The following is a 22,900-nucleotide window of genomic DNA, read 5'->3' as shown; positions in this document are numbered from 1 at the left end:
AGTCAATTCTCTATGAACTTAAAGGGGAAAGTTATTATTCTTAATATATAGCTTATAATTGTTGAGAGGAAAATGTCCTTTGAACCTCGTGTAGAAATTTGCATCTCAAACTCTTCGGAGTGACACATGTAGAACTCCTAAATGTGGAAAGAGCAAGAAACTGTCCCAATGACTGGAGGACGTGCCTCCTAGCCAGGTGCTTTCTTTGGAGGAACAGTTTTGGATTAAAGCTAAGTAGTGAAGGTACTTGTGTGACCTTTTGTGACCTTTCCCTAAAATAGCTGTGTCCCATTTTTTTCTCATTTGGCAGCCTTTCTTTGTTCACAGTATTTTTGTTGTGTCATAGTCCAGCATGCTTGGTCTACTTTCGTTAGCCGCTGATTTTCTCTCAACATAGAGTAGCGGTTATTCTGTTCTCAGATGCTTTGGCAACAAGTAAAATAAGTGCACAGGGGTCTGAAGCACAGTCAGGGAATGATGCTGCCCATAGTTAGGCTGGGTCTTCTCACCTTCATTGACCTGCCTGAAGTTTCTGATAGATACACCTAGCAGTTTGTCTTCTAGTGATCCTAGATCTTTCAGGCTGACGTTTACTATCACACCTTCTTAGTTCCTTGTGACTACTGCTATACCCTCCACTTCAGTGAATTTGACTTTCTTTTTGAGTGCCAACATCTGAACAAGAACACAGTTTTTTCTTTTTATGGCTGGCTTCTTATTTCACTTAATATAAGGCCCTCGGGTTCTGCTCATGTACCAATGACAAGACTCCATTTATCTTTATGGCTGAAATCCATTGTGCATGCATGTGCTGCATTTTCTTTGTCCAGTTATTTGTCAATAGACATTTATTTGTTCCTATAGCTTGGCTGTTAGGAATATTATTGTGATAGATACAGAAATAGACATCTTTTTTGGTATAAGAATTTCATTACATTTGAGAATATCTTGTGGTGGGGTAGTTCGATTGTATTTAGCTCCTTTTCATGTTTCCCAAGGAGTTCCACACTATTTTCCACAAAAATTGTATTAACATATTTGTATCAACAGTGAGCAAGAGATCCCCTTTATCTTCATCATCTCCATCTATTTCTTATCTTTTTGATAATTCAAATTAAAGTGAGATGTTCTCACTGGGTTTGAATGTTCATTTCCTTGATGATTAGGGATGCTGAGGTTTTTTTTTAAAATATATATTTGTTCACCTTTTGTACGTCATCTTTCAAGAAATTCAGACCATTTACACATGGTTTTAATCAGATTCAGTGTCTTTTCTGCTGTCTAGATTTTAGAGCTCTGGCATGTTCTAGTTAACCAATAACCTCTAGTCATTTGAATAGTTTACAAATGTGTTCTTGCATTCTGTGTGTTGTTCCTTACTGTATTGATTGCTTTTGTTGTTGTTCACAGCTTCCCAGTTTTATACAATCCTATGCCCCTAATTAACAAACTTCCATTCAGCCATTTGAATTATTTAATGGCTCCTCAATCTTAATACTTCTAGGTCTTCCTAACTGCCATTGATTAATACACATGCTGTCTAAGGAACTCTTATTTCTATGGGGAGATTTCAGTCTGTCACACTTTTATCTAGTTACACAAACTAAGTCTCCTACCCTTTATTCATTTAACTGCCATGGCTTGTTGGTTCTTGTGTCTCATTCCTTCTGCCTTTTCCCATCCTCACTGTTACCTTTGTAGTCTGGGCTAACATCATCTCTGGGTTCATAGAGTGTAGGAAAGTGGCCAGATAAAATCTCAAGAACCAAGCTAAATTTGAAGTTTAGATAAATAAGGGATAATGTTTTCAAGTATGTCTGGATGTTCTAGATATTGTATCAAACATACTTATGCTAAAATATTATCATTATGTATCTGGTATTTGATTACGAATCTTCTATTTGGTATGTTGGACAATCTTATATGATGTAATAAGAAGATACAGATGGCCAGGGAAGGCTGGGCTCATATAGGGGCATTTAAGTAAAGGCACCAAGGCTGTGAGAATAAGGCCCATGGGCACCTGGAAAGCAGCCAGCACAAAGATTCTGAGGCAGATGACTGCTCAATATAAGGAAGAAATGGTACAAAGTCCTGGATGACAGTGTCACGGGAATGAAGGGCAGGGGCATAGGGGGTGGGGCTAAAGGCACATGCTACTGCATTTTGTGATTGTAAATAATCTGATTTCTAAGTCTGCAATGTCAAAAGCTAGATGATGGACTCTGGCACATTGTCCTGTTAGTTCTCCTGGGAAATGGTACTTCATTTGTTTATTCCCAGATAACATACAAATATCAGGCTTCTGCGTTAATAGTGTACAGTCTCTCTCAGAAAGACTTAAATCACAATCTGAGAGCTACAATAGATTCATCCCTTCTTATCCACAACAGATATATTGCAAGTCTTCCAGTGGGTGTCTGAAGTTATGGGTAGCAGTAAACCCTACATAAACGGTTTTTCCTATACATATATTACTTACCTATAATGAATATCAATCTATAAATTAGTCACAGTAAGAGATTGACAGCAATAGGTGGCACTAAAATAAAAGTTAAAAAACTCAATATTCTGTAATTAAATTTAAATTAAGAAAATTATTTCTGGAATATTTTTCATCTAATATTTGCATATTTCAGTTGATCTTGAGTTACTAAGATTTATTATTCAAAACTCACACCAGGAGGACTACTGTTAAAATGCAAGTGTAGAGATGTTGTACTCTTTATTTTTATCTATGTTTTAATTTTTTGATAAAGTTTTTAAATTTTATGTGTTTAGTGTCATGTCTGCATGTATGCATGTGCACCACATGAGTGTCTGTCTGGTGCCTGCAGATTTCAGAGGACCGTGTTAGATCTCCTGGAGCTGGAGTTTCAGAAGGTTGTAAGCTGCCACATGGGTTCTAGGAACCCAACCCTGGTCCTTGGAGAGAACAAGTGCTCTTAATGGATGAGCCGTCTCTCCAGCCTCAGATATGTACATTTTACCAAAGTTAAGATAGAAATGATATCCTTACCAGGCAAATGGCACATTTTCTCTTCCTGTCATTCTGTAAGTAAGACCCGTTAGTAAACTATAAAAAGTCTAATAGAACACACTGGCATTCTTGAAGAACATTCTTCAAGACTCTGAAAACTCAGTGTTTCCCTTTGCCTTTGTATATGCAAGAATGTATTTGCCTTCTGCTTTTCCTAAGGTAGATTCGCAAAGGTTACTAGCTTGTATTTGGTATGACCATCAGTAAACAAACACAAACTGCTTAGATATTAAATCAATTGAAAAGACAAAACTGTAACAATAGATTTTTAGCTGGTCTTAGATACAAGAAGAAAGAGGAAACTGAAAATAAAATAAAATAAAATAAAGCGAAAGAAGAGATTTCAACATGCTGCCAAGTATTTTAGTGAATGCTATAATAAAATGAAAACTTACATAATTTGGAATAGAAAATTCTACATGATAAAAAAGAGCATGTATTTAAAGATATGCAAACATTTTTTGATTTAAAAAAATGCTGTTTGTTTGTTTCTGTTTTCATTTTAAGTGTTTTAGGGATCTTGTCTAAAAATCCTTGCCTATAACCCTATTGATATACATCTTTTAATGTTTCTGTGCATCATTAAAAACATATTTTATGGGGCTGGAGAGATGGCTCAGTGGTTAGGAGACCACTGGCTGATCTTGCAGAGGTCCTGGGTTCAATTCCTAGCAACACGACAGGCTCACAACCTATGACTCCAGTGCCATGGCATCCAATGCCCTCTTCTGACTTCTGAGGTTACTGCAGTCATGTGGTACACATACATACATGCAGGTAAAACCTTCAAACACACACATGTCTTTTAAAATGTCTTAAAAGAAGAAGTGAACTAGTTCCAAGATCTAGTAGGCTGTGCCTTCTAGATCATGTGAATGTGAAAGGGGATTCATTTTTTAAGCACATAGTTAAAACAACTGATGGGAACAAACACGTTTCATTAAAAAATGAGAAGAGTTACTTAGGTATGTTATTGTTTTGTTTAAAATATGTTTTTGAGAGATGTTCAATATAGAAAAAGAGAAAGTTGATTTGCAAGTAATGTGCTTTCCCCATAGTCTTGTGTTGAGTAGCTGCATGGCCTATTTCTCTAGGATGACTCATTTTCAGATGACCAGGAATCAGAGAGTTAAAACCTACCATTGAGATAAAGTCATTATATATGCAAAGCTGAGATGGATAACTTTCCTTTTGTTTCCTGTGGCTCCTTCCAATATCCCACCAATCCTGTAGACTGCCCAGGTCTTTCAAGGCATATAAAGAGAAAATTAAGTCTGACAATCATTAACATTAACACTTTAGCATGAATTTGCTAAAGCTACTTTTACTTGCTTTTTTAAAAAACTGTTGAGGTCTGCAAAGCAATGCACCTTCCTTAGAAAGACAGCATTCATGACTCTGAAATACTTCAGAGAGCCCCTGAGGGACAGAGTTGCTGTGCTTGGTCCTGTCTACCAGCAATAATCTTCGAATCTTATGCATAAGTTTAAAGGTACATTAATATTAAAATGCACATGTATGTTTATATGTTTATATTTGAATAAATGAACATGCCCAACCTGTGATAGTTACTTCCGCTGTTTTATATTAAAATGTTTACATCAATATCTAAATTGATTAGCATATCTAGCTTATGGCAGGCATCCCCACTGCTTCTTTCTTCATTTTTGTGCAATGAATTAATAAATCTTCACGAATTTATCTTATTGCACCTTAAATCTTAAAACACTTTGTTTTGTTCAGCTGTTCATGACAAAACATGTGTTCTAAAGGTAGGAAATGGCATTAATGTTTTATAAACTAAATACTTTCAGTGGAGGAATACATAAATATTGCTGGAAATGCTGAATCCCATTTATTTCAAAGCGGTGTGTTTATTCCGTTGACATCAACATATATTCACAAGGAAGAATTTAAATGAGATTTACAGTTTCCTAGTGGAAACAGGCCACATACCTCCTGCTCTCTCCCGAAGTCTCACAGCAGGGAAGCTCTTCTGCTGTCCAGAGATTTGATGTGTCAATCACCCACTGTGTCTTTCTTTCCTCTAAGTGCCCATTTTATGAAGAATGCAAGGTTCCTCTTTTTTTTATTTTATAATCAATTTAATTTTACATATCACCAAAAATTCCCCTGTCCTCCCTCCTCCTGCACCCCCCCCCACTCCCTGCAACCCACCCCCATTCCCACCTGCTCCAAGCCAAGAACTCCCCTGGGGATTCAGCTCAGCCTAGTAGGTTCCTTTGAGACAGGTCCAGTCCCCTCCTCCCTTCACCCAGGCTGAGCAAAGTGTCCCAGCATAGGCCCCAGACTACAAAAAGCCAGCTCATGCACCAAGGACAGGTCCCAGTTCCATTGCCTGGGGGCCTCCCAAACAGTTCAAGCTAATCGACTGTCTCACTTATCCAGAGGGCCTGATCCAGTTCCATTGGGGTTCATAGTTCATGTGTTTCCACTAGTTTGGCTATTTGTTCCTGTGCTTTTTCCAATCATTGTCTCAATGTATCTCGCTCATGTAATCCCTCCTCTCTCTCCCCGATTGGACTCCTGGAGCTCCACCTGGGCCCTGGCCATGGATCTCTGCATCTGCTTCCCTCAGTCATTGGATGAGAGGTCTATCATGACAGTTAGGGTGTTCTGCCATCTGATCATCAGAGAAGGTCAGCTCGGCCTTTCTCTTGACCATTGCCAGTGGAGGTATCTTTTTGGATTTGTGGAGACCTCTCTAGCACTTTGCTTCTTCCTATTCCCATAGTGTCTTCATTTATGATGGTATCTCTTTCCTTGTTCTCTCTCTCTATTCTTGATGCAGCTGGGATCTCCCACTCCCCTAAGCTCTCTTTCCCCCAACCCTTACCCTTCATTACCCACCTCTCATGTCCAGTTTGTTCATGTAGATCTCATCCATTTCTCTGTAATTGGGCAATCCCTGTGTCCCTCCTAGGGTCCTCTTTACTAGGTAGTCTCCCTGGAGTTGTGAGTAGCAGTCTAGTCATCCTTTGTTTTACATCTAGTATCCACCTGTGAGTGAGTACATACCATGTTTGTCTTTCTGAGTCTGGTTTACCTCACTCAGGATGATTTTTTTCTAGATCCATCCATTTGCCTGCAAACCTCATGATGTCATTGTTTTTCTCTGCTGAGTAGTACTCCATTGTGTATATGTACCACATTTTATTTATCCATTCTTCAGTTGAAGGGTATCTAGGTTGTTTCCAGGTTTTGGCTATTACAAACAATGCTGCTATGAATATAGCTGAGCATGTGCCCTTGTGGTATGATTGATCATTCCTTGGGTATATGCCCAAGAGTGGTATAGCTGGGTCTTGGGGTAGATTGATTCCCAATTTTCTAAGAACGTGCCATATTGATTTCCAAAGTGGCCATATAAACTTGCATTCCCACCAACAGTGGAGGAGAGTTTCCATTTGCTCCACATCCTGTCCAGCATAAGTTGTCTTCACTGTTTTTGATCTTAGCCACTCTGACAGGTGTAAGGTGGTATCTCAGAGTCATTTTGATTTGCATTTCCCGGATAATTAGGAATGTTGAGCAATTCCTTAAATGTCTTTTAGCCATTTGAGCTCCCTCTGTTGAGAATTCTCTATTAAGCTCTATAGCCCATTTCTTAATTGGACTGTTGGGCAAAGTAAATGGAGAGAAACCCAAAGCAATTTCACTAAAACCAGGAACAAGGCAAGGCTATCTGCTCTTACCATACTTATTCAATATCATACTTGAAGTTCTAGCCAGAGCAGTAAGACAACATAAGGATATCAAGGGGATACAAATTGGAAAGGAAGAAATCAAGCTTTTTCTGTTTGCAGATGACATGATAGTATATATGAGTGACCCCAAAACTTTGACCAAGAAACTCATACAGCTTATAAACACCTTCAGCAATGTAGCAGGATACAAGATTAACTAAAAAAAAAAATCAGTAGTCCTCCTATATACAATTGACAAACAAGCTGAGAAGGAAATCAGAGATACATCACCCTTTACAATAGCTATAAATGATATAAAATACCTTGGGGTAACTCTAACTAAGCAAGTAAAGGACCTGTAAGACAAGAACTTTAAGTCCCTGAAAGAAGAAATTGAAGATGTCAGAAAATGGAAAGATCTCCCATGCTCATGGATAGGCCAGATTAACATAGTAAAATGGCAATCTTACCAAAAGCAATCTACAGATTCAATGCAACTTCCATCAAAATAACAACACAATTCTTCACAGAACTGGAAAGAATAATACTCAACTTCATATGGAAAAACAAAAAACCCAGGATAGCCAAAAGAATCCTGTACAATAAAACAACCTCTGAAGGCATCACAATTCCTGACTTCAAGCTCTACTATAGAGCTACAGTAATAAAAAAAAACAGCTTGGTACTGGCATAAAAACCGATGTGGACCAATGGAATAAAATTGAAGACCCTGGCATTAATCCGCACACCTATGAATATATGATTTTCAACAAAGAAGCCAAAACTATACAATGGAAAAAAGAAAGCATCTTCAACAAATGGTGCTGGCATAACTGGATGTCAACATGTAGAAGGCTGCAAATAGATCCATATCTGTCACTGTGCACAAAACTTAAGTTCAAGTGGATCAAAGATGTCAACATAAATCCAGTTACTGTGAACCTGATAGAAGAGAAATTAAAAAGTAGTCTTGAATGCATTGGCACCGGAGATCACTTCCTAAATATAACACCAGTAGCACAGACACTGAGAGAAACAATCAATCAATGGGACCTCTTGAAACTAAGAAACTTTTGTAGAGCAAAGGACACAGTCAATAAGACCAAATGACAGCCTACAGAGTGGGAAAAGATCTTCACCAACCCCACATTTGACAGAGGGCTGATATCCAGAATATATAAAGAATGCAAGGTTCCTCTTACAGTTTATTGCCAATATAGACATTCACAGCCAGTATACATTTTTTATTGAGATTTTGGTTTTTTTATTTAAATTTTAGAGCTGTTTTTAGATTGAAATATTTTCTCAAGAGAGCTGCTGTTTTTCTTCTTGTATTGAGACTTTGCTTATATAGTCTAAAGTCAGTAAATGTTAAAAGAACAACACATTGAATTTTTACATGTTTATGTGTACACTCATGCAGTTCTCACTCAAATAAAACCATAAAATATATCCCGAATTCTAGAAGATTCCTGTACACTTGCTCTGAGGTGGTACCCCCTCCATGGTAATTGTTCCTCTAACCGAGATTGGTTGTACAATTATCACAAAAAAAATGGAATTGGTAGTGTATATTTAGAGGAAATGATACTCCCCCCACTTATTTTACCTCTAAGATCCAAACATTTTGATAGGTCAAGCCAAATCATTTTTACTGTTATCTAGTTTTTTCATTGTTTATTGGGCAGCATGTCCTCTTGTTGATGAACTTTTAGGATGTAACTTTATGAGTAATGATAGCACAGGCATTCTTCTTGCCTCACAAGGTCATTTACATTCATGTTCTGCTTTCATGTTTCTTGGGTCATTGAGTTTCTGTTACTTAGAGTTCATGCATCATTAGCTTCAGTAAATACTATCAAACAGTTTTTCTTAAGTGAATGCACCACTCTCCACCACCTCATGCAATATAGAAGAGCTGAAAATGTTAACCGTTTGTCCCATCCTGTCCCATCCTCATCAACGCTTGGAGTGGTAGTTCTCTAATATAGGTCATTTAATGGAATCTCAGTAGTTTCCTCTGCATCTCTGATCACTGGTGAGGTGGTACACCTTTGAATAGGTGAGTTGTTAATTTGGAGATTTTGTTACGTGAAGTGCTTAAAATGTTTTGAATGTATTGGAAATAAACTCTTTTGTGTTTTGCTTATTTGTGGGAGCTCAGTGTTGGTTCTAGATTCAGTACGTCCTTGAATACTTTCTTCTTATGTGTGAGTTGCCTTCTCTCTTTAAGATGCATGTGTTGGAAATACCATCTCCTATTCTCTGGCTTGTCTTTACACACTTCTGATCTTTTGATTAACACAAGACTTTTGATTAACAAGTGTTTTAATTTAATGAAGCCCCATTTATCAATATTTTCTTTTGGCAGTAATTCTTTGTCTCATTCAAGAAACCCTTGGCTTCTCCAAGTTCACACAGCTTTATGCTTTATCAAACCTGCTGTATGTCATTTTTTCACATTTATAATTTTCTCTAATTCCATGCAGTATAAAAAAAATTCAAGATTCAGTGTTTTCCTGTGTCAATATCTAATACCAGACCCCACTGATTGAAAAGACCCTCCATTTCCCACTGAATTGCTGTAGTCTGCATTTGGACCTTCTATTCTGTTTGATTTGTCTTCCTATATGTACACCAATGCCATGTTAAAAGGATTCCTTATATCTCATGGTTTTCCTCCAAGTTGTTCAACTTTACCTTTAGCTAATTTTGTTTCTTTGTTTTTCCACTTAAACTAGAGAATGAGCTTGTCAGTTTTCAAACACACACACACACACACACACACACACACACACACACACACACCCCCTGATTAATCTATTGGAATTGGGATTTTAATTGCTGTTCAGAAATAATATGTTACTTGCTTTTTACTTGCAAATTACATGATAGCATTGCTTAAACCTTGAGACCCTTCTAGTTAAATATGATTGCTTGTCACAATTCTAGGTCTGAGGTATATTTGTCAAATGAAGGACTGGGGCATTCAGTAGTTAACTGGAAAGTTCGAGGTTTTCACTTTCAGCCAAGCAGATGGTCAGTTTGGCCATAAGCAGTTTACTTTCTGTCTATACTATAAAATGTAAGACACGAAATGCAAACATAAATTTCAAGGTTGGATAATGGAACTTGTGACTGTACAATGTAAAAGGTTTGATGTACTTAAGTGTAGCTGCCTTGTTGTACAGTGGTGTGACTGGGAAAATGGGTGGCAGCCTCGTCAGCACTACCTCATATGTAACTTATAGTCTGAATTAGATTTAAATATACTAGTTCAAAACTAATGTGTGCACATACATTACTACATTTCTATGATGTGGCTTTATTGGACATGTAAACTCACCAAGTAGAGATTATGGATGCCTGAGTAATAGTGATAATAATCACTATTATTTAAAGCAATAGTGATAATAATAGCCAGCATCACTGTGTTCTCACCATGGGCCAGGCAATAGTCTAATTTTTTTATATGAACAAACATTAAATCTTCATAGACAATACTGTGAGATGGGGATCATCATCCCCACTTTATAGAAATTTAATAAAATAGTTCAGTTTATTTTTTTTTTTCATTTTTTATCTTGTTTATGATTGTAGCATTCAACTTTATTTGGAAAAAAGTAGGATGAGAATGTTAGTTCAAATCATTTGTGTTTGTCTTTTATACAGAAACAACTTGCCCTATACTGAGAATAGAGGGATATCAAGACAACAGAAACAGACTTGAAGTTCCAGGTAAGCATTCTTGGCTAAGTAGCACTTTGTGCAAAGTGTCCATTCATAGTGACGAAACACTATGCCATGGCAGCCCTGTAAAAGACTTCTCTGGGGAGTGGGGATTCAAGGAGAATAAAGTACAATATTTCATTAAAGGAATAATGATTTCCCTATCTCTTTAGTATGGCTTATGGTGAACCCTCTGTTTTCCCCACTTCCCAGGTAGGTGTGGCTCCACAGCCAGCTCATTGACTGCTCAGATGGAATGTTAGGTGTCCACCAAGTCAGAGACTTTATCCTCCTAGCTGGAAGGAGTTTGCCCTAGGTGGTCCTGAGTGCTCCCTAGGCGGGCCTGAGTGCTCTCTAGGTGGGCCTGAGTGCTCTCTAGGTGGTCCTGAGTGCTCTCTAGGTGGGCCTGAGTGCTCTCTAGGTGGGCCTGAGTGCTCTCTAGGTGGTCCTGAGTGCTCTCTAGGTGGGCCTGAGTGCTCCCTAGTTGGGCCTGAGTGTTCTCTAGGTGGGCCTGAGTGCTCTCTAGGTGGGCCTGAGTGCTCTCTAGGTGGGCCTTGAGTGCTCCCTAGGTGGGCCTGAGTGCTCTCTAGGTGGGCCTGAGTGCTCCCTAGGTGGGCCTGAGTGCTCCCTAGGTGGGCCTGAGTGCTCTCTAGGTGGGCCTGAGTGCTCCCTAGGTGGGCCTGAGTGCTCCTTTTCAACATTACAAGTTAAGATCATAAGATCCATATAGAAATAGAAAGTAAATACTGCAGGCCAGGTGAAATACAGAGTTCTCTATTGTTTAATCTCAGGGTAACAATACCTCACCTTGGTTGAGAACAAACTCTGTGAAAAAAATCACGAAAGTTGTGCATTTTGTTGTAATTTTGAAAAGAGAAAAGAAAATTTTTGAGATGTTTTAACATCCAGATGTAGTCATAATTTCTAGACTATTTTGGTATAACATTTTTATATTTTTATTTTTCTTTATATTTTCTTTTGTTGTTAATGTTGCCTTTGCTGGTTTTGTTGTCATTGCTGTTTTGTTTTCTGTTTGTTTTTTGACAGGATCTCCCTCTGTAGCCCAGGTTGGCCTCAGACTCAGGCTCCTCCTGCTTCAGCCTCCAAAATGTATCATAGGCATGTGGTGCTACCAAAACCGGTCAACATTCCTATTTTCCTTTCCTTCCTCCCCTCCCTTTCCACATTCTCTTCTGTTTTTCTCCAACTCTCTCATATAAACATGATGAGAACACACATATTTCACTTGAATTCTAAGCATTTCCCCACATTCAAATAATTCTCCTGAAGTATGTTTTTGTAAGAGGCTGTTTAGATTTGAAAAGAATGGCTACGATTTTTATTCTGGCTAATGCTCTGTTTATACTTTAGAGATGGTACAATGAACTACCATGATAATTTGCTTAGGTCAGTTCCTAAATTAAAGCAATGTGATAGTGTGTTCTTTTGCAACACCTGTGAGAAGCAAGGATGGTGGTTAGTGTACATTCACAGTCTTAAGCCCTGGGGAGTCTGAAGGGGCAGGGTACGGCTGTGTAATCAGACTAGGCAGAGCCAAAAAGAACTATATTTATGAACCATTTTTCAGAAATATAGCTGTGCCTTCTGCAGGCAGAGAGAATTTTATTCTCCTGTACCCCAGAAGGAAAGTAAGCAAAAAAGATATTGAGCACCTTTGTTGATTTCAAACAGGGGGATTTTATTTTAAATCGATCAACCTGTGGATATGGATAACAAATTCCTGTTTAAAAATCAATATGTCTGTGAGTTTAATGCTGGGTTTAATAACACGTCACATTTTACATATAGGCTTTGATCTGGGAGAAAGCTTTGCTCTGAGGCATGCATTTTGCGAAGGTGATAAAACCTGTTTCAAATTGGGAAGTGCACTTCTTCTCAGAGACACTAGGTGAGTAAACTAATTCATTTTCATTTTAACAAAACTACAAAAATTACTTTCTACGGCTATTCCAAATTCTTGCTCAAAAATATAAAAGGTCAGTATTGCCCCCCAATGCTGTAACAAATATACGACTTTTATATTTGTTATTGATAAAACTCTGCAATTGAAACTTTTTATTGCATAAAGAAATAGTCTTTAGAAAATTAAATACATTTTTGGAGTAATCTTATTGGCATTTAAAGTAGACATAACTGGTATCTGATTTTAAAAGTGAACTTTGAAATATAACGTTCAATGTAGATTCAGAGACAAAAAACTACTGCTATATTTATTTCCATAAATACTTGTTTTGTGGTGAATTAAAATAACAGTTTGACCTCAGGCGCTTCTTCTATATACCAAATAGAGCTTGAAGTGACAAGAAATTGTTTTGAAGTTTAGTTATTACTATTATTATTATTATTTTGGTATTTATATCTTGGGTCAAACTTGAACATTCATGTGTGTAAATGCCCTGTTATGGAAAAGCACCATAGTCCCCCTTGGGTTTAACACTCAGCACAGATGTATTTGTATGAAGATGAATACAGCATGCATGAACGTTCTCACTTTTGACACACGTCTTGTTACCTATCCTCATATTCTCCACATAGACTAAGCTCATAACTCATTTTCCCCTCTAGAAATGTTTCTTTTAAACTTCCTGTTTTGTGATGTTTTAGAAGACTTTAATTTCATAGCATTCTTCTGTTCATTTATTGATGAGAAATACAGATGTTATGGAAGAGCATAAATTGATATTGGAAGTATATCAAGAGTGATTGTCACGTGGGGTACTTTCATTAGGTACCATAAGGTATGGCTGTTCTGGTGACCTCATGAGCAGACACTGAAGGGCAACCAGTAGTTCCTTGCTTTGTTATGCATATGCTGTAAGGGAGAGAGAGAGAGAGAGAGAGAGAGAGAGAGAGAGAGAGAGAGAGAGAGAGAGAGAGAGAGAGAAGGGAAGGAGGAAGGGAGGAAGGTTAACTACTGGTAGATAATATTTCTTAATAATTTTAAGAAAGGCGATACATTCTGTTCAAGCATTAAGATGCATTTTTTTCTTGCCTATTTTTTTTTCTGTTGATTTAAATGACTGTAAGTCTGGTAATGTGAGAAAAGAATTGACTGGAGTGGGTTATTTTAAATTCACTGGACTTGTACAAAAGCAGAATAAGCTGATTTTAAAACTGCCACTGTTAGGCGATGCTGTTCCCTCTTTGAGTCCACAGGATTATTAATGAATTGAAGTTTGCTTTCCAACCTTTGGCTCTAAATCACTCCCCAGTCTCTGGACAATCAATGAAAGTGAATTTTATGGCTCTGCAGAGCATAAGCCCAGGTTCCTCCATGGCAGGAAACTGGAGGGTGTCTGGTTAAGCTGACTACCGAGTGTCAAGTCACTTGGCTCCTCTCCACTTACATTTCATTCACTGAGCCAAGTATGCTAGGATGCTTCTCTTGCATGATGCCATTTTGATTTTTTAGTGGGCCTGGAGTAAAGTTGCAGCTATTTATACATTTGTAAATAAGCTGCCTTGCAGAGTCAGCATGGGAAAAGGCAGATGCCGTTTTATATGGAAAATGAAAATGCTTTCTTTGCCTGAACTTGTTTTTATTGTTCTGGCATATTCTATTTGACACTCATGAGGGAAGAAGCCTCGTAAATGTGAGGATTATAAACTATTTGAATACATTCAATATCTTCAGCCTGACTTCCTGTCGGACACCTAAAATTTGCTCAAACAAGAGCCTTCAAGATTTCTATACTTATATCTACCTATCTAGGTCTCTGTTATTGTACTTTTAGAGGTCTATTGACTCAAGGGTGTCTTGATAACTTGGTGTTTTTTTTTTTTTTTTTTTTTTTTTATTTGAAACTCCTATCCATGTCTTCAGTATTTCTTGAGCTAATAAAGGGTGAGTATCGGTGCTTTAAAAGATTCTGGGTGGCACACTATCTAGTCATCTGAATTATCATTTCAGGGGAAGTTTTTCCTCCTCTTAGGGTTATAAGTCTTATGGTAAAAGAATTGAAGAGTGGAGTCAAGTGGAATATTGAAGACAATTTAATTAGACCGTGAAAGGAAAACTCTCAGGGTGGCCAAGCAATAAGTCTTACCAGAGAAGCAGAATGTGAAGGAGAGAGAAAAGAAAACCATGTTTCATGAAGCAGCATGGAGGTTAGACACAGGGCAAACAAGTGGACACACGGCAAGGAGGAAGGAAGCCGAGAGTGTTGGGAAGTGTGCTGAGGGCACAGATACAAAGAGCAGGAAAAGTTGTACTTTTCTGTGTAATTCAGGAAGGAGGGAGGACATAGGACACGGATGCACTCCGTAGGATACTGTGCTGTGGGGAGGGATCCAGGGGAAGGAAAAATACAGCATCTCATTAAAGGAAAACATGCTCCACCTATCTCTTTAGATTGGCTTGAGAGGAGCCTACCTTCCTAGGAGTTAGACCTTGGACAGGTGACCGACCTGGCCCAACTGGAGTGCCATGTCACCACCAGGCCAGAGACGCTGTTCTCTTGACCAAAAGGAGTATTTTCCTTTTCTTTTTTTTTTAATGTAATACTTCATATTTTTATTTTTTATTCATTTTATATGCCAACCAGAAATCCCCCTCTCATCCCTCCTCCAGCTCTCCACTTCCCACCCCTGCATCATCCCCTCTTCCAACAGAGTAAGTTCTCCCATGGGAGGACAGCTAAGCCTGGTACATTCAGTTGAGGTGGGACCAAGCTCCTGCCTGCTTTATCAGGAGTGAGCAAGGTATCCTACAACAGGTAATGCGATAGAAAGCCAGATCAATCATGCACCAGGGATAGATCATGATCACACTGCCAGGGGCCCCTCAAACAGACCCAGCTCCACAACTGTCTCCCATGTGCAGAGGGCCTAGTCCAGTCCCATGCAGGTCCCACAGCTGTCAGTCTAAAGCTCATGAGTTCCTTTGAGCTTGGTTCAGTTGTCTCTGTAGATTTCCCCCATCATGATCTTGACCCTCCTTGCTCATATAATCGCTCTTCCTTCTCTTTGACTGGACTTCCAGAGGCTAGAGCTCACTCACAAGTAGATACTAGATATAAAGCAAATGATAATCAGACTACAACCCACACCTCCAGAGAAGCTAGGAAACAAGAAGGACCCTAAGAGGGATGTACAGATCACCTTGGGAAGGGGAAACAGAGGAGATCTCCATGAGTAAACTGGGGATAAGAAGCAGTAGAGAGTAGGGGATGGGGGATGAGAACATGAGGGAACAGGATGGTCAAGCTGGGGGAGGGATGGAATGGAAGAGCAGTGAGAGAGATCTCTTTTTTTTTTTTTTTACTAAGAGATATTTCCATTCATTTCACATATCAACCCAGTATCCCCTGTCCTCCCTCATCCCCCCCCCAATCCTTCCCTCCCCACCCCCTATTCCTACCTCCTCCAAGGCAAGATCTCCCATGGGGAGTCAGCAGAGCCTGGCACATTTAGTTGAGGCAAGTACAAGCCCATCCTCCATGCACCAAGGCTGAGCAAATGTCTCACCATAGTTACCAGGTTCCAAAAAGCCAGCTCATGCACTAGGGACAGGTCCTAAACAACTGTCTCACTTATCCAGAGGGCCCAGTCCAGTACCATGGGAGCTCTTTATCCACAGTTCATGTGTTCCACTAATTTGGCTAGTTGTCTCTGTATTTTTTCCCATCATGGTCTCCATATCTCTTGCTCATAGAATCCTTCCTCTTTCTCATTGGACTCCTGGAGCTCTACCTAGGACCTGGCCATGGATTTCTGCATCTGCTTCCATCAGTCACTGGATGAGGGTTCTATGATGTCAGTTAGGTTATTCAGCCATCCAGTCACCAGAGTAGGTCAGTTCAGGCACCCTCTCAACCATTGCTAATAGTCTATGGTGGAGGGAGACATTATGGGGTAAGGGAGAAACTTGGTGCTAGAGAAATTCCCTGGAATCCATAAGATCGACCCCAGATTAGACTACTAGCAACAGTGGTGAGGGGTCTTGAATTGGCCAACCCTGGTAATCAGATTGGTGACTACACTAACTGTCATCATAGAGCCTTCATCAAGTAACTGATGGAAGCAGATGCAGAGATCCACAAACATGCACCAGGAGCATTTTTCTTAATGAACCTTTTTTTAATGTTCTAACAATACAAAGATAATAGTTCATAAATTTTGAATTTCTATGCATTGTTGATCCTCAAGTCATCACACTCAGAACTGGATTGGGAAATCGGGAATAGATTTCAAGGAATGAATTTTCTGATTCATTATTGACTCTGATATGGCAAATCACCCCAACTCTTGGGTTATGTATGTAGTGCTGTCTGCCATACTATACTAGGGTGGATTTTGAGGCCGCATTGAGTTCTGTGGATTTTTAGCACTATGACCCATTAGAGGAAAGAAAAGTGTGGAGAGCTCCAATGAGTTTCAGATCTGCAACTGTTCTGATTTGTGATTAAAAACTCTGGAAGCTGGTGAGTTTTGCATTTGAAGTGACACCTATGAAGAGGGGTAAACTAATGTTAATCATGAAAAATATCCAGATACTAAGACTTTGAGAACTAGAATAACATACTTTACTTTTTATGCATTAAACACATATGTCACTGGGTGTGTTAAAAAATAACTTAATCTTTTACAATGCTAAACATACTCTACTTAGAATAAAATAAATATATTCTGATTTTTGTTACCAAAATAAATCTCTAGTGAAAAGGAGTTATCTTTCTCTGTCTCCTTAATTAACTTGGTGGTTGCTTTATGAAAGCAGGGTTATATAGTTCCATACTTTTACATGGAAGTCAGGGATAGTCAATGAGAGTAGAATGGTGGTTTTGAGAGACTAGACGAGGTATATTAGACACTTTTCATTGCTATGAAAAAACACCATGACCAACAAGGCTCATGGAAGAAAGTTTATTTGGACTTACAGTTCCAGAGAGAGAGTCCATAATGGCTGGAGGGTGAGAGGGGAAGCATGGTAGCAGGTGACTAGAACAGGGAGCCAGGAGATTACATATTCAACAGCAAACAGAATAAACTGGAAGTGGGCAAGGCAATGAACCAACAGTACAGTTCCTTAGTGATTTACTTCCTCCAGCAAAGTTCAACCATCTCCATAAACAGCATTGCTATCTGGGTACCAATTGTTTAAATACTTGTTCCTATGGGAGGATTCTTCTCATTTAAACTAGCACAGTTGGGCAGCAGGAGGGATGGAGAGGATACTAAGTCACAGTGAGATAGGAGTAGCTCCTGGTGTTGGATAAATGTACATTGTACATTTCAAAAGGCTTGAGAAAAAGATTTTGAAAGTTTCTCCATAAGGAATTGATGACCCACTTGAGGTGACAGATAAATTTAATTTCATTTTAATATCATATAATTCATACATGTATCAAAAATTATGTGACTACACCATCTAGGTATGATTTTTACATATCAGTTAAAGTCAACTTGAAAGATCAAAGGACAAGTAGAGTTTTATAGGGACTATGCTTGCAGTCTATTAAGAAGATGGAAGTAGCAATGGGTAATCACAAAAAGCTAAGAAAATGTTGTGCAAATAAAGCCTGAACATGTCTCAAAGAAAGGGAAGAAGTAAGTAGATGTTAGTCTAATTTGTGTTTTTGTGTTTTAGACTTTTTAGGAGCCTCTGGAGTTTAGCATCTCTCTTGGAAATCACCCTGAACCTGACTGGTGCACTGGATAGTTTATATCAAAATTTATCTCTTGTCTTTGCTAGTTTTGAGTGATGGATCCTATGAGTATGGCTTTTCATGTGGACTTTTATACAAACTCAGGGTTTTTTTTTATTAATTAAATTTTTCATTTATCTTATATCCTAATTGCAGTTTCCTCTCCCTGCTCCTCTCCTCTATCACAATCTGTCATTAGTCAAACTCGGGATTTTAGTATTATAAATAACACTACAAAATAGGGGAAAGGGATTTTTACTCTATATGCAGGATTATTTCCAAAAGACTGATGTTTAGAAATGAAAGCCATCTTCAGGGATCCTGATAGAGCACTAATCTGTCCCATTATATTCATATCCATTCGTATTCTCTGAAGTCTTCTGTAGCATTAGGGCCTGTGATTCTAAGTTCATGTGTTGTTTTTTAAACTTAAATTTTTACGCAATTACAAATAGGAGCTAGAGTGTGTCTTCTAACTACCACAGGTGTTCCTAAATGGTTTTGTTCAGCAAAAGGATGAAGAAGAAGCATCATTAGTAAGTCCCTTAAATTCAGGCAATCAAAGCTTATTTCAGTTAACAAACATTGAACATCCCATGACTCAGCACTGAAGGATGCTCCAGGCTTCCACTGGAAGGGATTTGATCTGTTTTTCCTCCTGGGACCTGTTCAAGAGACACAGAATACAAGGAAAGTTACACTTCCCTAAAAACTTTACGGATTTGTCCATTTCCCTACAAATGCCATGATTTCTTTTTTAAAGCATTTATTTATTTATTTTCATGTGCATTCTTTGTTTGTTGTTTGCTTGTTGTTGTTATTGTTGTTGTTGTTGTTGTTTGTCTGCGTAAGGATATCCAGTCCCTGGAACTGTAGTTACAGACAGTTGTGAGCCATCATGTGGATGCTGGGAATTGAACCTGTACCCTCTAGAAGAACAGTCACTGTTCTTAACCGCTGAGCCATGTCTCCAACCTGAATGTCATGATTTCATTTATCTTCACAACTGACACAGATTCCATCACGCCACATTTTCTTTATCTGTTCCACTTCCCAGAGATGAAGCTGGTCGATTCTGCTTCTTAGTTATTGTCAACAGAACAGCAATAAACATGGAATATCACATGAAGTGAAGTATCTGAGACTGAGAGGCAAACACCACATATTTGCTCTCATAGTAGAATATGTAAATATCATATATATAATAATTAATCTCTCTCTATATAATTGTCAAATCAAAAAGGGGACCATGAGTGGGGAAAAGTAGGGAGAAGAAAATAAAAGAGACAGTAATGACATACATGTGACATGAAAAAGAGGATCATCGGATGGAGAAGGGACATGCAGGAGGGGGCCAGGAGGATGGGGGAGGGAAGAGAAGGATGAGGATCAGCAGGAACCAAGTGTGTATGAAATGCCATAACGGACCCCATCACTTTACATATTAGAAAGAAACAGCAACCACAGACTGCAGAGAGGACAGCTCAGCTGTTAGGAACACATGCTGTTCCCACAAACTTCGTTGGGTTCCCAGCACCCACATCTGGTGTCTCACAGCACCCTGTAACTCCAGCTCCAGGAAGACCCAAAACTTCTGGCCTCTTAGGGCATTGGCCCTCACATGCATACACCCACTCACACATAGAAATAATAAAAACTAAAGAAAGCTTTTTAAAAAACCAGCAAATAATAATAATTAGCAACAACAACAACAATAATAATAAAAAGTTTTGCTTTTTCTTTGTGCTGACCTAAAAAGACTCCGAACCCTGTTGTCTTTCACAGTTCAGCATGGTGAAGCTACATGACTCAAAGCCCACCCCTCTGTCATTGAGGCTAAACTTTAAGCATCACGCCTATAAGGGCCAATTTTCGGTATTTTCATTCCTTCCCTCATATGGGCCTGTTTTCTAACCCATGTTTCACTTTTTTTCTCTCTTAGTTGGGTCCTTTCCAAGTGCTTAGAAAGAGCTAAGTTCTGAGGCATGAAACCATGCTCAGAACTCTGACACAATCTTCTAATTCCTGAGCGATTTTGAAGGATCACTTTGCAGTTCCATTAAGCTATGGAGAGTGACTATGCATCTCCTGGGCTTTCCTTTGGGCATTCTTTTGTTTTGAGATAGGAAGCTTCCTATATAAGGGCCATGCGACTTAGCTAAAACCCTGCCCAGCTGTTTTATGAGACTGACTGACTGTTACACATGATTCTTTATGTCATCACGGTACTTCCTTAATTATCATCTGGCACGCCAAGAATGTGAGGTGAGTCACTGCTCATGCATTCTAAAATGGAAGGGAAGACCAGAGTGCTGGGCTCAAGACTACAGAATTGTTTAAGTCAAGCTCTTTAGCAAAATTACTAGTGTTAGATCTGAAAGAATTTAAAGATAACCCTTGTAGAAGTTTTAAATAATGTATGGAAATATGAAATTACCTCATTTTAATGACACCCTGCATTTCTTAAAATACATTCACTCTAAAATGGTGAATATTTTATAACTTTAAACAAAAATAAAATATTCAAATAATTGACAAGAAAAATTTGATTTGCTGTGACTAGATATTTTAAGTGAATCTGTCATAGATTTGTCAGTGAGAATTTTAATCAGCACTGATGCACAAGACGGTACCATGAAGGATTAACATCTGGATGCTTGAATAAAAGTTTGAATTAGGCAATCTTACTTGAACCTTCTCATCTTCCTCTTTACGTCTTGGGATCCTTGTCTCAGCAATTCCCCAGAGGTGACCTTTCTGCCTTTCTCATTGTGACCTTAGTCTCCCCCCAGTCAGCCCTCTCTGAGACCTTTATACACTGTTCATTCTTTGCTCTCATGTTTTCAGCTCATCTCTCCATGGTATCTTAGCCTCTTATTCTTCAAATACATACTCAATCCCACCCTCGTCTAGAAACATTTTCCTTAACAGCCCCCTTCACTCACAAGCCTCTCAATGTTACTGACATATTGTCTTGTTCATCCCTTCACCCATTCACATCTGACCAAGGTTTCTTCAGCCCTCTAAAATTTCTTTTTCTGAGATACTGACAATTATTGTTCTATTTCCAGTGCCAATAGCATCAGTATTACAATGGCTTTCTCATACCTGTGTTTATCTTTCCTGCCAACTGGGCTGCTATGTAGCCTAGAAAACCTACTTCATGCCCTATCTTCAGCATTCAGCCCTTGCTAATGTCCTCAGTCAAATCTGATTCAATTTTGTGCTCCAATACACTTCACTTTTGATGTAATTTTATATACAATCCTGACCTCGTTATGACCTGAGTCATAAGCCCCAGAAGACTCAATCATTTGGAGGGTTCAAATGACATAATGAACACATGACAGCTTCTGTTGTTGCGATACCTACTCCTTACCTGATTATCTAGGGGTCCTCAGTTCCCCCTAAAAGGCTATTTAGGTTCATTTTCTGGGAACTACAGGGTTGTTCATCACGTGTTCATGTTTAAAACAAGAAAGGTATGATTGAGCTGGGGATATAGCATATGCAATGCCCTGGTGTGTCAGTTTAATTCCTAGCTCTACAAGGAAAATAGGAATCAAAACAAGAACAGAAAAGGCAAGTACGTCCACTTCCATCATTGTTTTCTAAATTGCTTGCAATGAATCCTGCCCTTGCTGGATGGAATTCCTATCCATGAAAACGTTGCTTCCCGAGATCTAGTCAAATTCTGCTCAGACCTGCTAATCTTCAGGCTTGAGGTACCAGAGTTGCCCTGTATCTTATGACCAGAGTGCTGTGTCTATGTGCATGAGCACTCACACACACTTTGGAGGGGTATAGTAAGGATCCAATGCCTCTGACTCTGAAGCACTGAGGCGGCATTGTGTCTGCTCATAGTCTCACAGAGTTATCAGTAAATATAGTTCTACTGACTCCTGGTTGTCCCTCCATGGGGCTCAAAAGTTAGAGCTATGAATGCAAGCAATTCTTTCAATTGCCCTCATGTTGCCTTGCTCTTTTGACACACACAAATAAGCATATAAAATTATCTATGCTTAGGAGGGCCATACAGAAAAGCACTTTATGATAGTATGTCACTGTTGAGTTCAGCTTTGATGCTAGCACAGAAAAAGTTCTGCAAAGTATTTCACTCGATTCCTAAATGATCATGAATACTCACTGTGGACTGAAAGATGAATAAAGGCATACTCCATGCTTTCAAGTTATTTCTGTCTCAAAAGACAGAGAGGCCAACAATTAGCTATTATGGAATGTAATGTCATATATATGTGACATGCACTCTGGGAGACCAGATGAGGAAGAGTTTCACAGAGGATTTGAAAGGTTGAGGCTTAAAGTATGAATGTGCCAGGTGAGCTGGGGCACAGCATGAGCTATGGCTGTCAAAGGGAGTCTTACAGTGGTTTTTAAAGGCCAAGGCACCTGGAGGGACACAGAGAATCCTGTGTGGTTAGTAAACATGGGTGTGAGAGCGTCTAGATAGGCAAGACTATTCTAAAAGTCCATATGTGCTGAAGTTTGAACTTCATTCATCTAAAAAGCCAAAGGTGTAGGAGCAGCAGCGTACACACTAGGAAAAGAAAAATAGGAACTGTGTGAACGCCATTGAGAAATCACAGCTTTCAGTCAGGTGTGAGACTTCCTAAGTGGATCCTGAAGCAAGAGCTGAGCACTCAGATCCCAGAAGGATATTTCTGATTTCCAGGAACTCTTGTGAAGACTAGGTTTAAATCAGGATGTTTTGATCTTCCTTGGGTGAGAAACAGTGG

The 22,900-nt window shown here is 38.9% G+C and overlaps 1 protein-coding gene across 1 annotated transcript in view; it reads left to right on the top strand.

Moving 5' to 3' along the window:
- Col19a1 (collagen type XIX alpha 1 chain) overlaps positions 1–22,900 on the top strand; it is a 331,952-nt gene that overhangs the window by 12,361 nt on the left and 296,691 nt on the right. Inside the window, exons 3-4 of the mRNA XM_036167742.1 lie at positions 10,420–10,485; positions 12,286–12,385. Of these exons, the coding sequence (XP_036023635.1) occupies positions 10,420–10,485; positions 12,286–12,385 (166 nt within the window). The remainder of the gene's footprint in view (positions 1–10,419; positions 10,486–12,285; positions 12,386–22,900) is intronic.

Source organism: Onychomys torridus, chromosome 18, assembly GCF_903995425.1.
Source record: "Onychomys torridus chromosome 18, mOncTor1.1, whole genome shotgun sequence".
NCBI lineage: Eukaryota > Metazoa > Chordata > Mammalia > Rodentia > Cricetidae > Onychomys > Onychomys torridus.
Note: the sequence above shows the minus strand (reverse complement) of the source record. Positions and strands in the feature narration are given on the sequence as shown.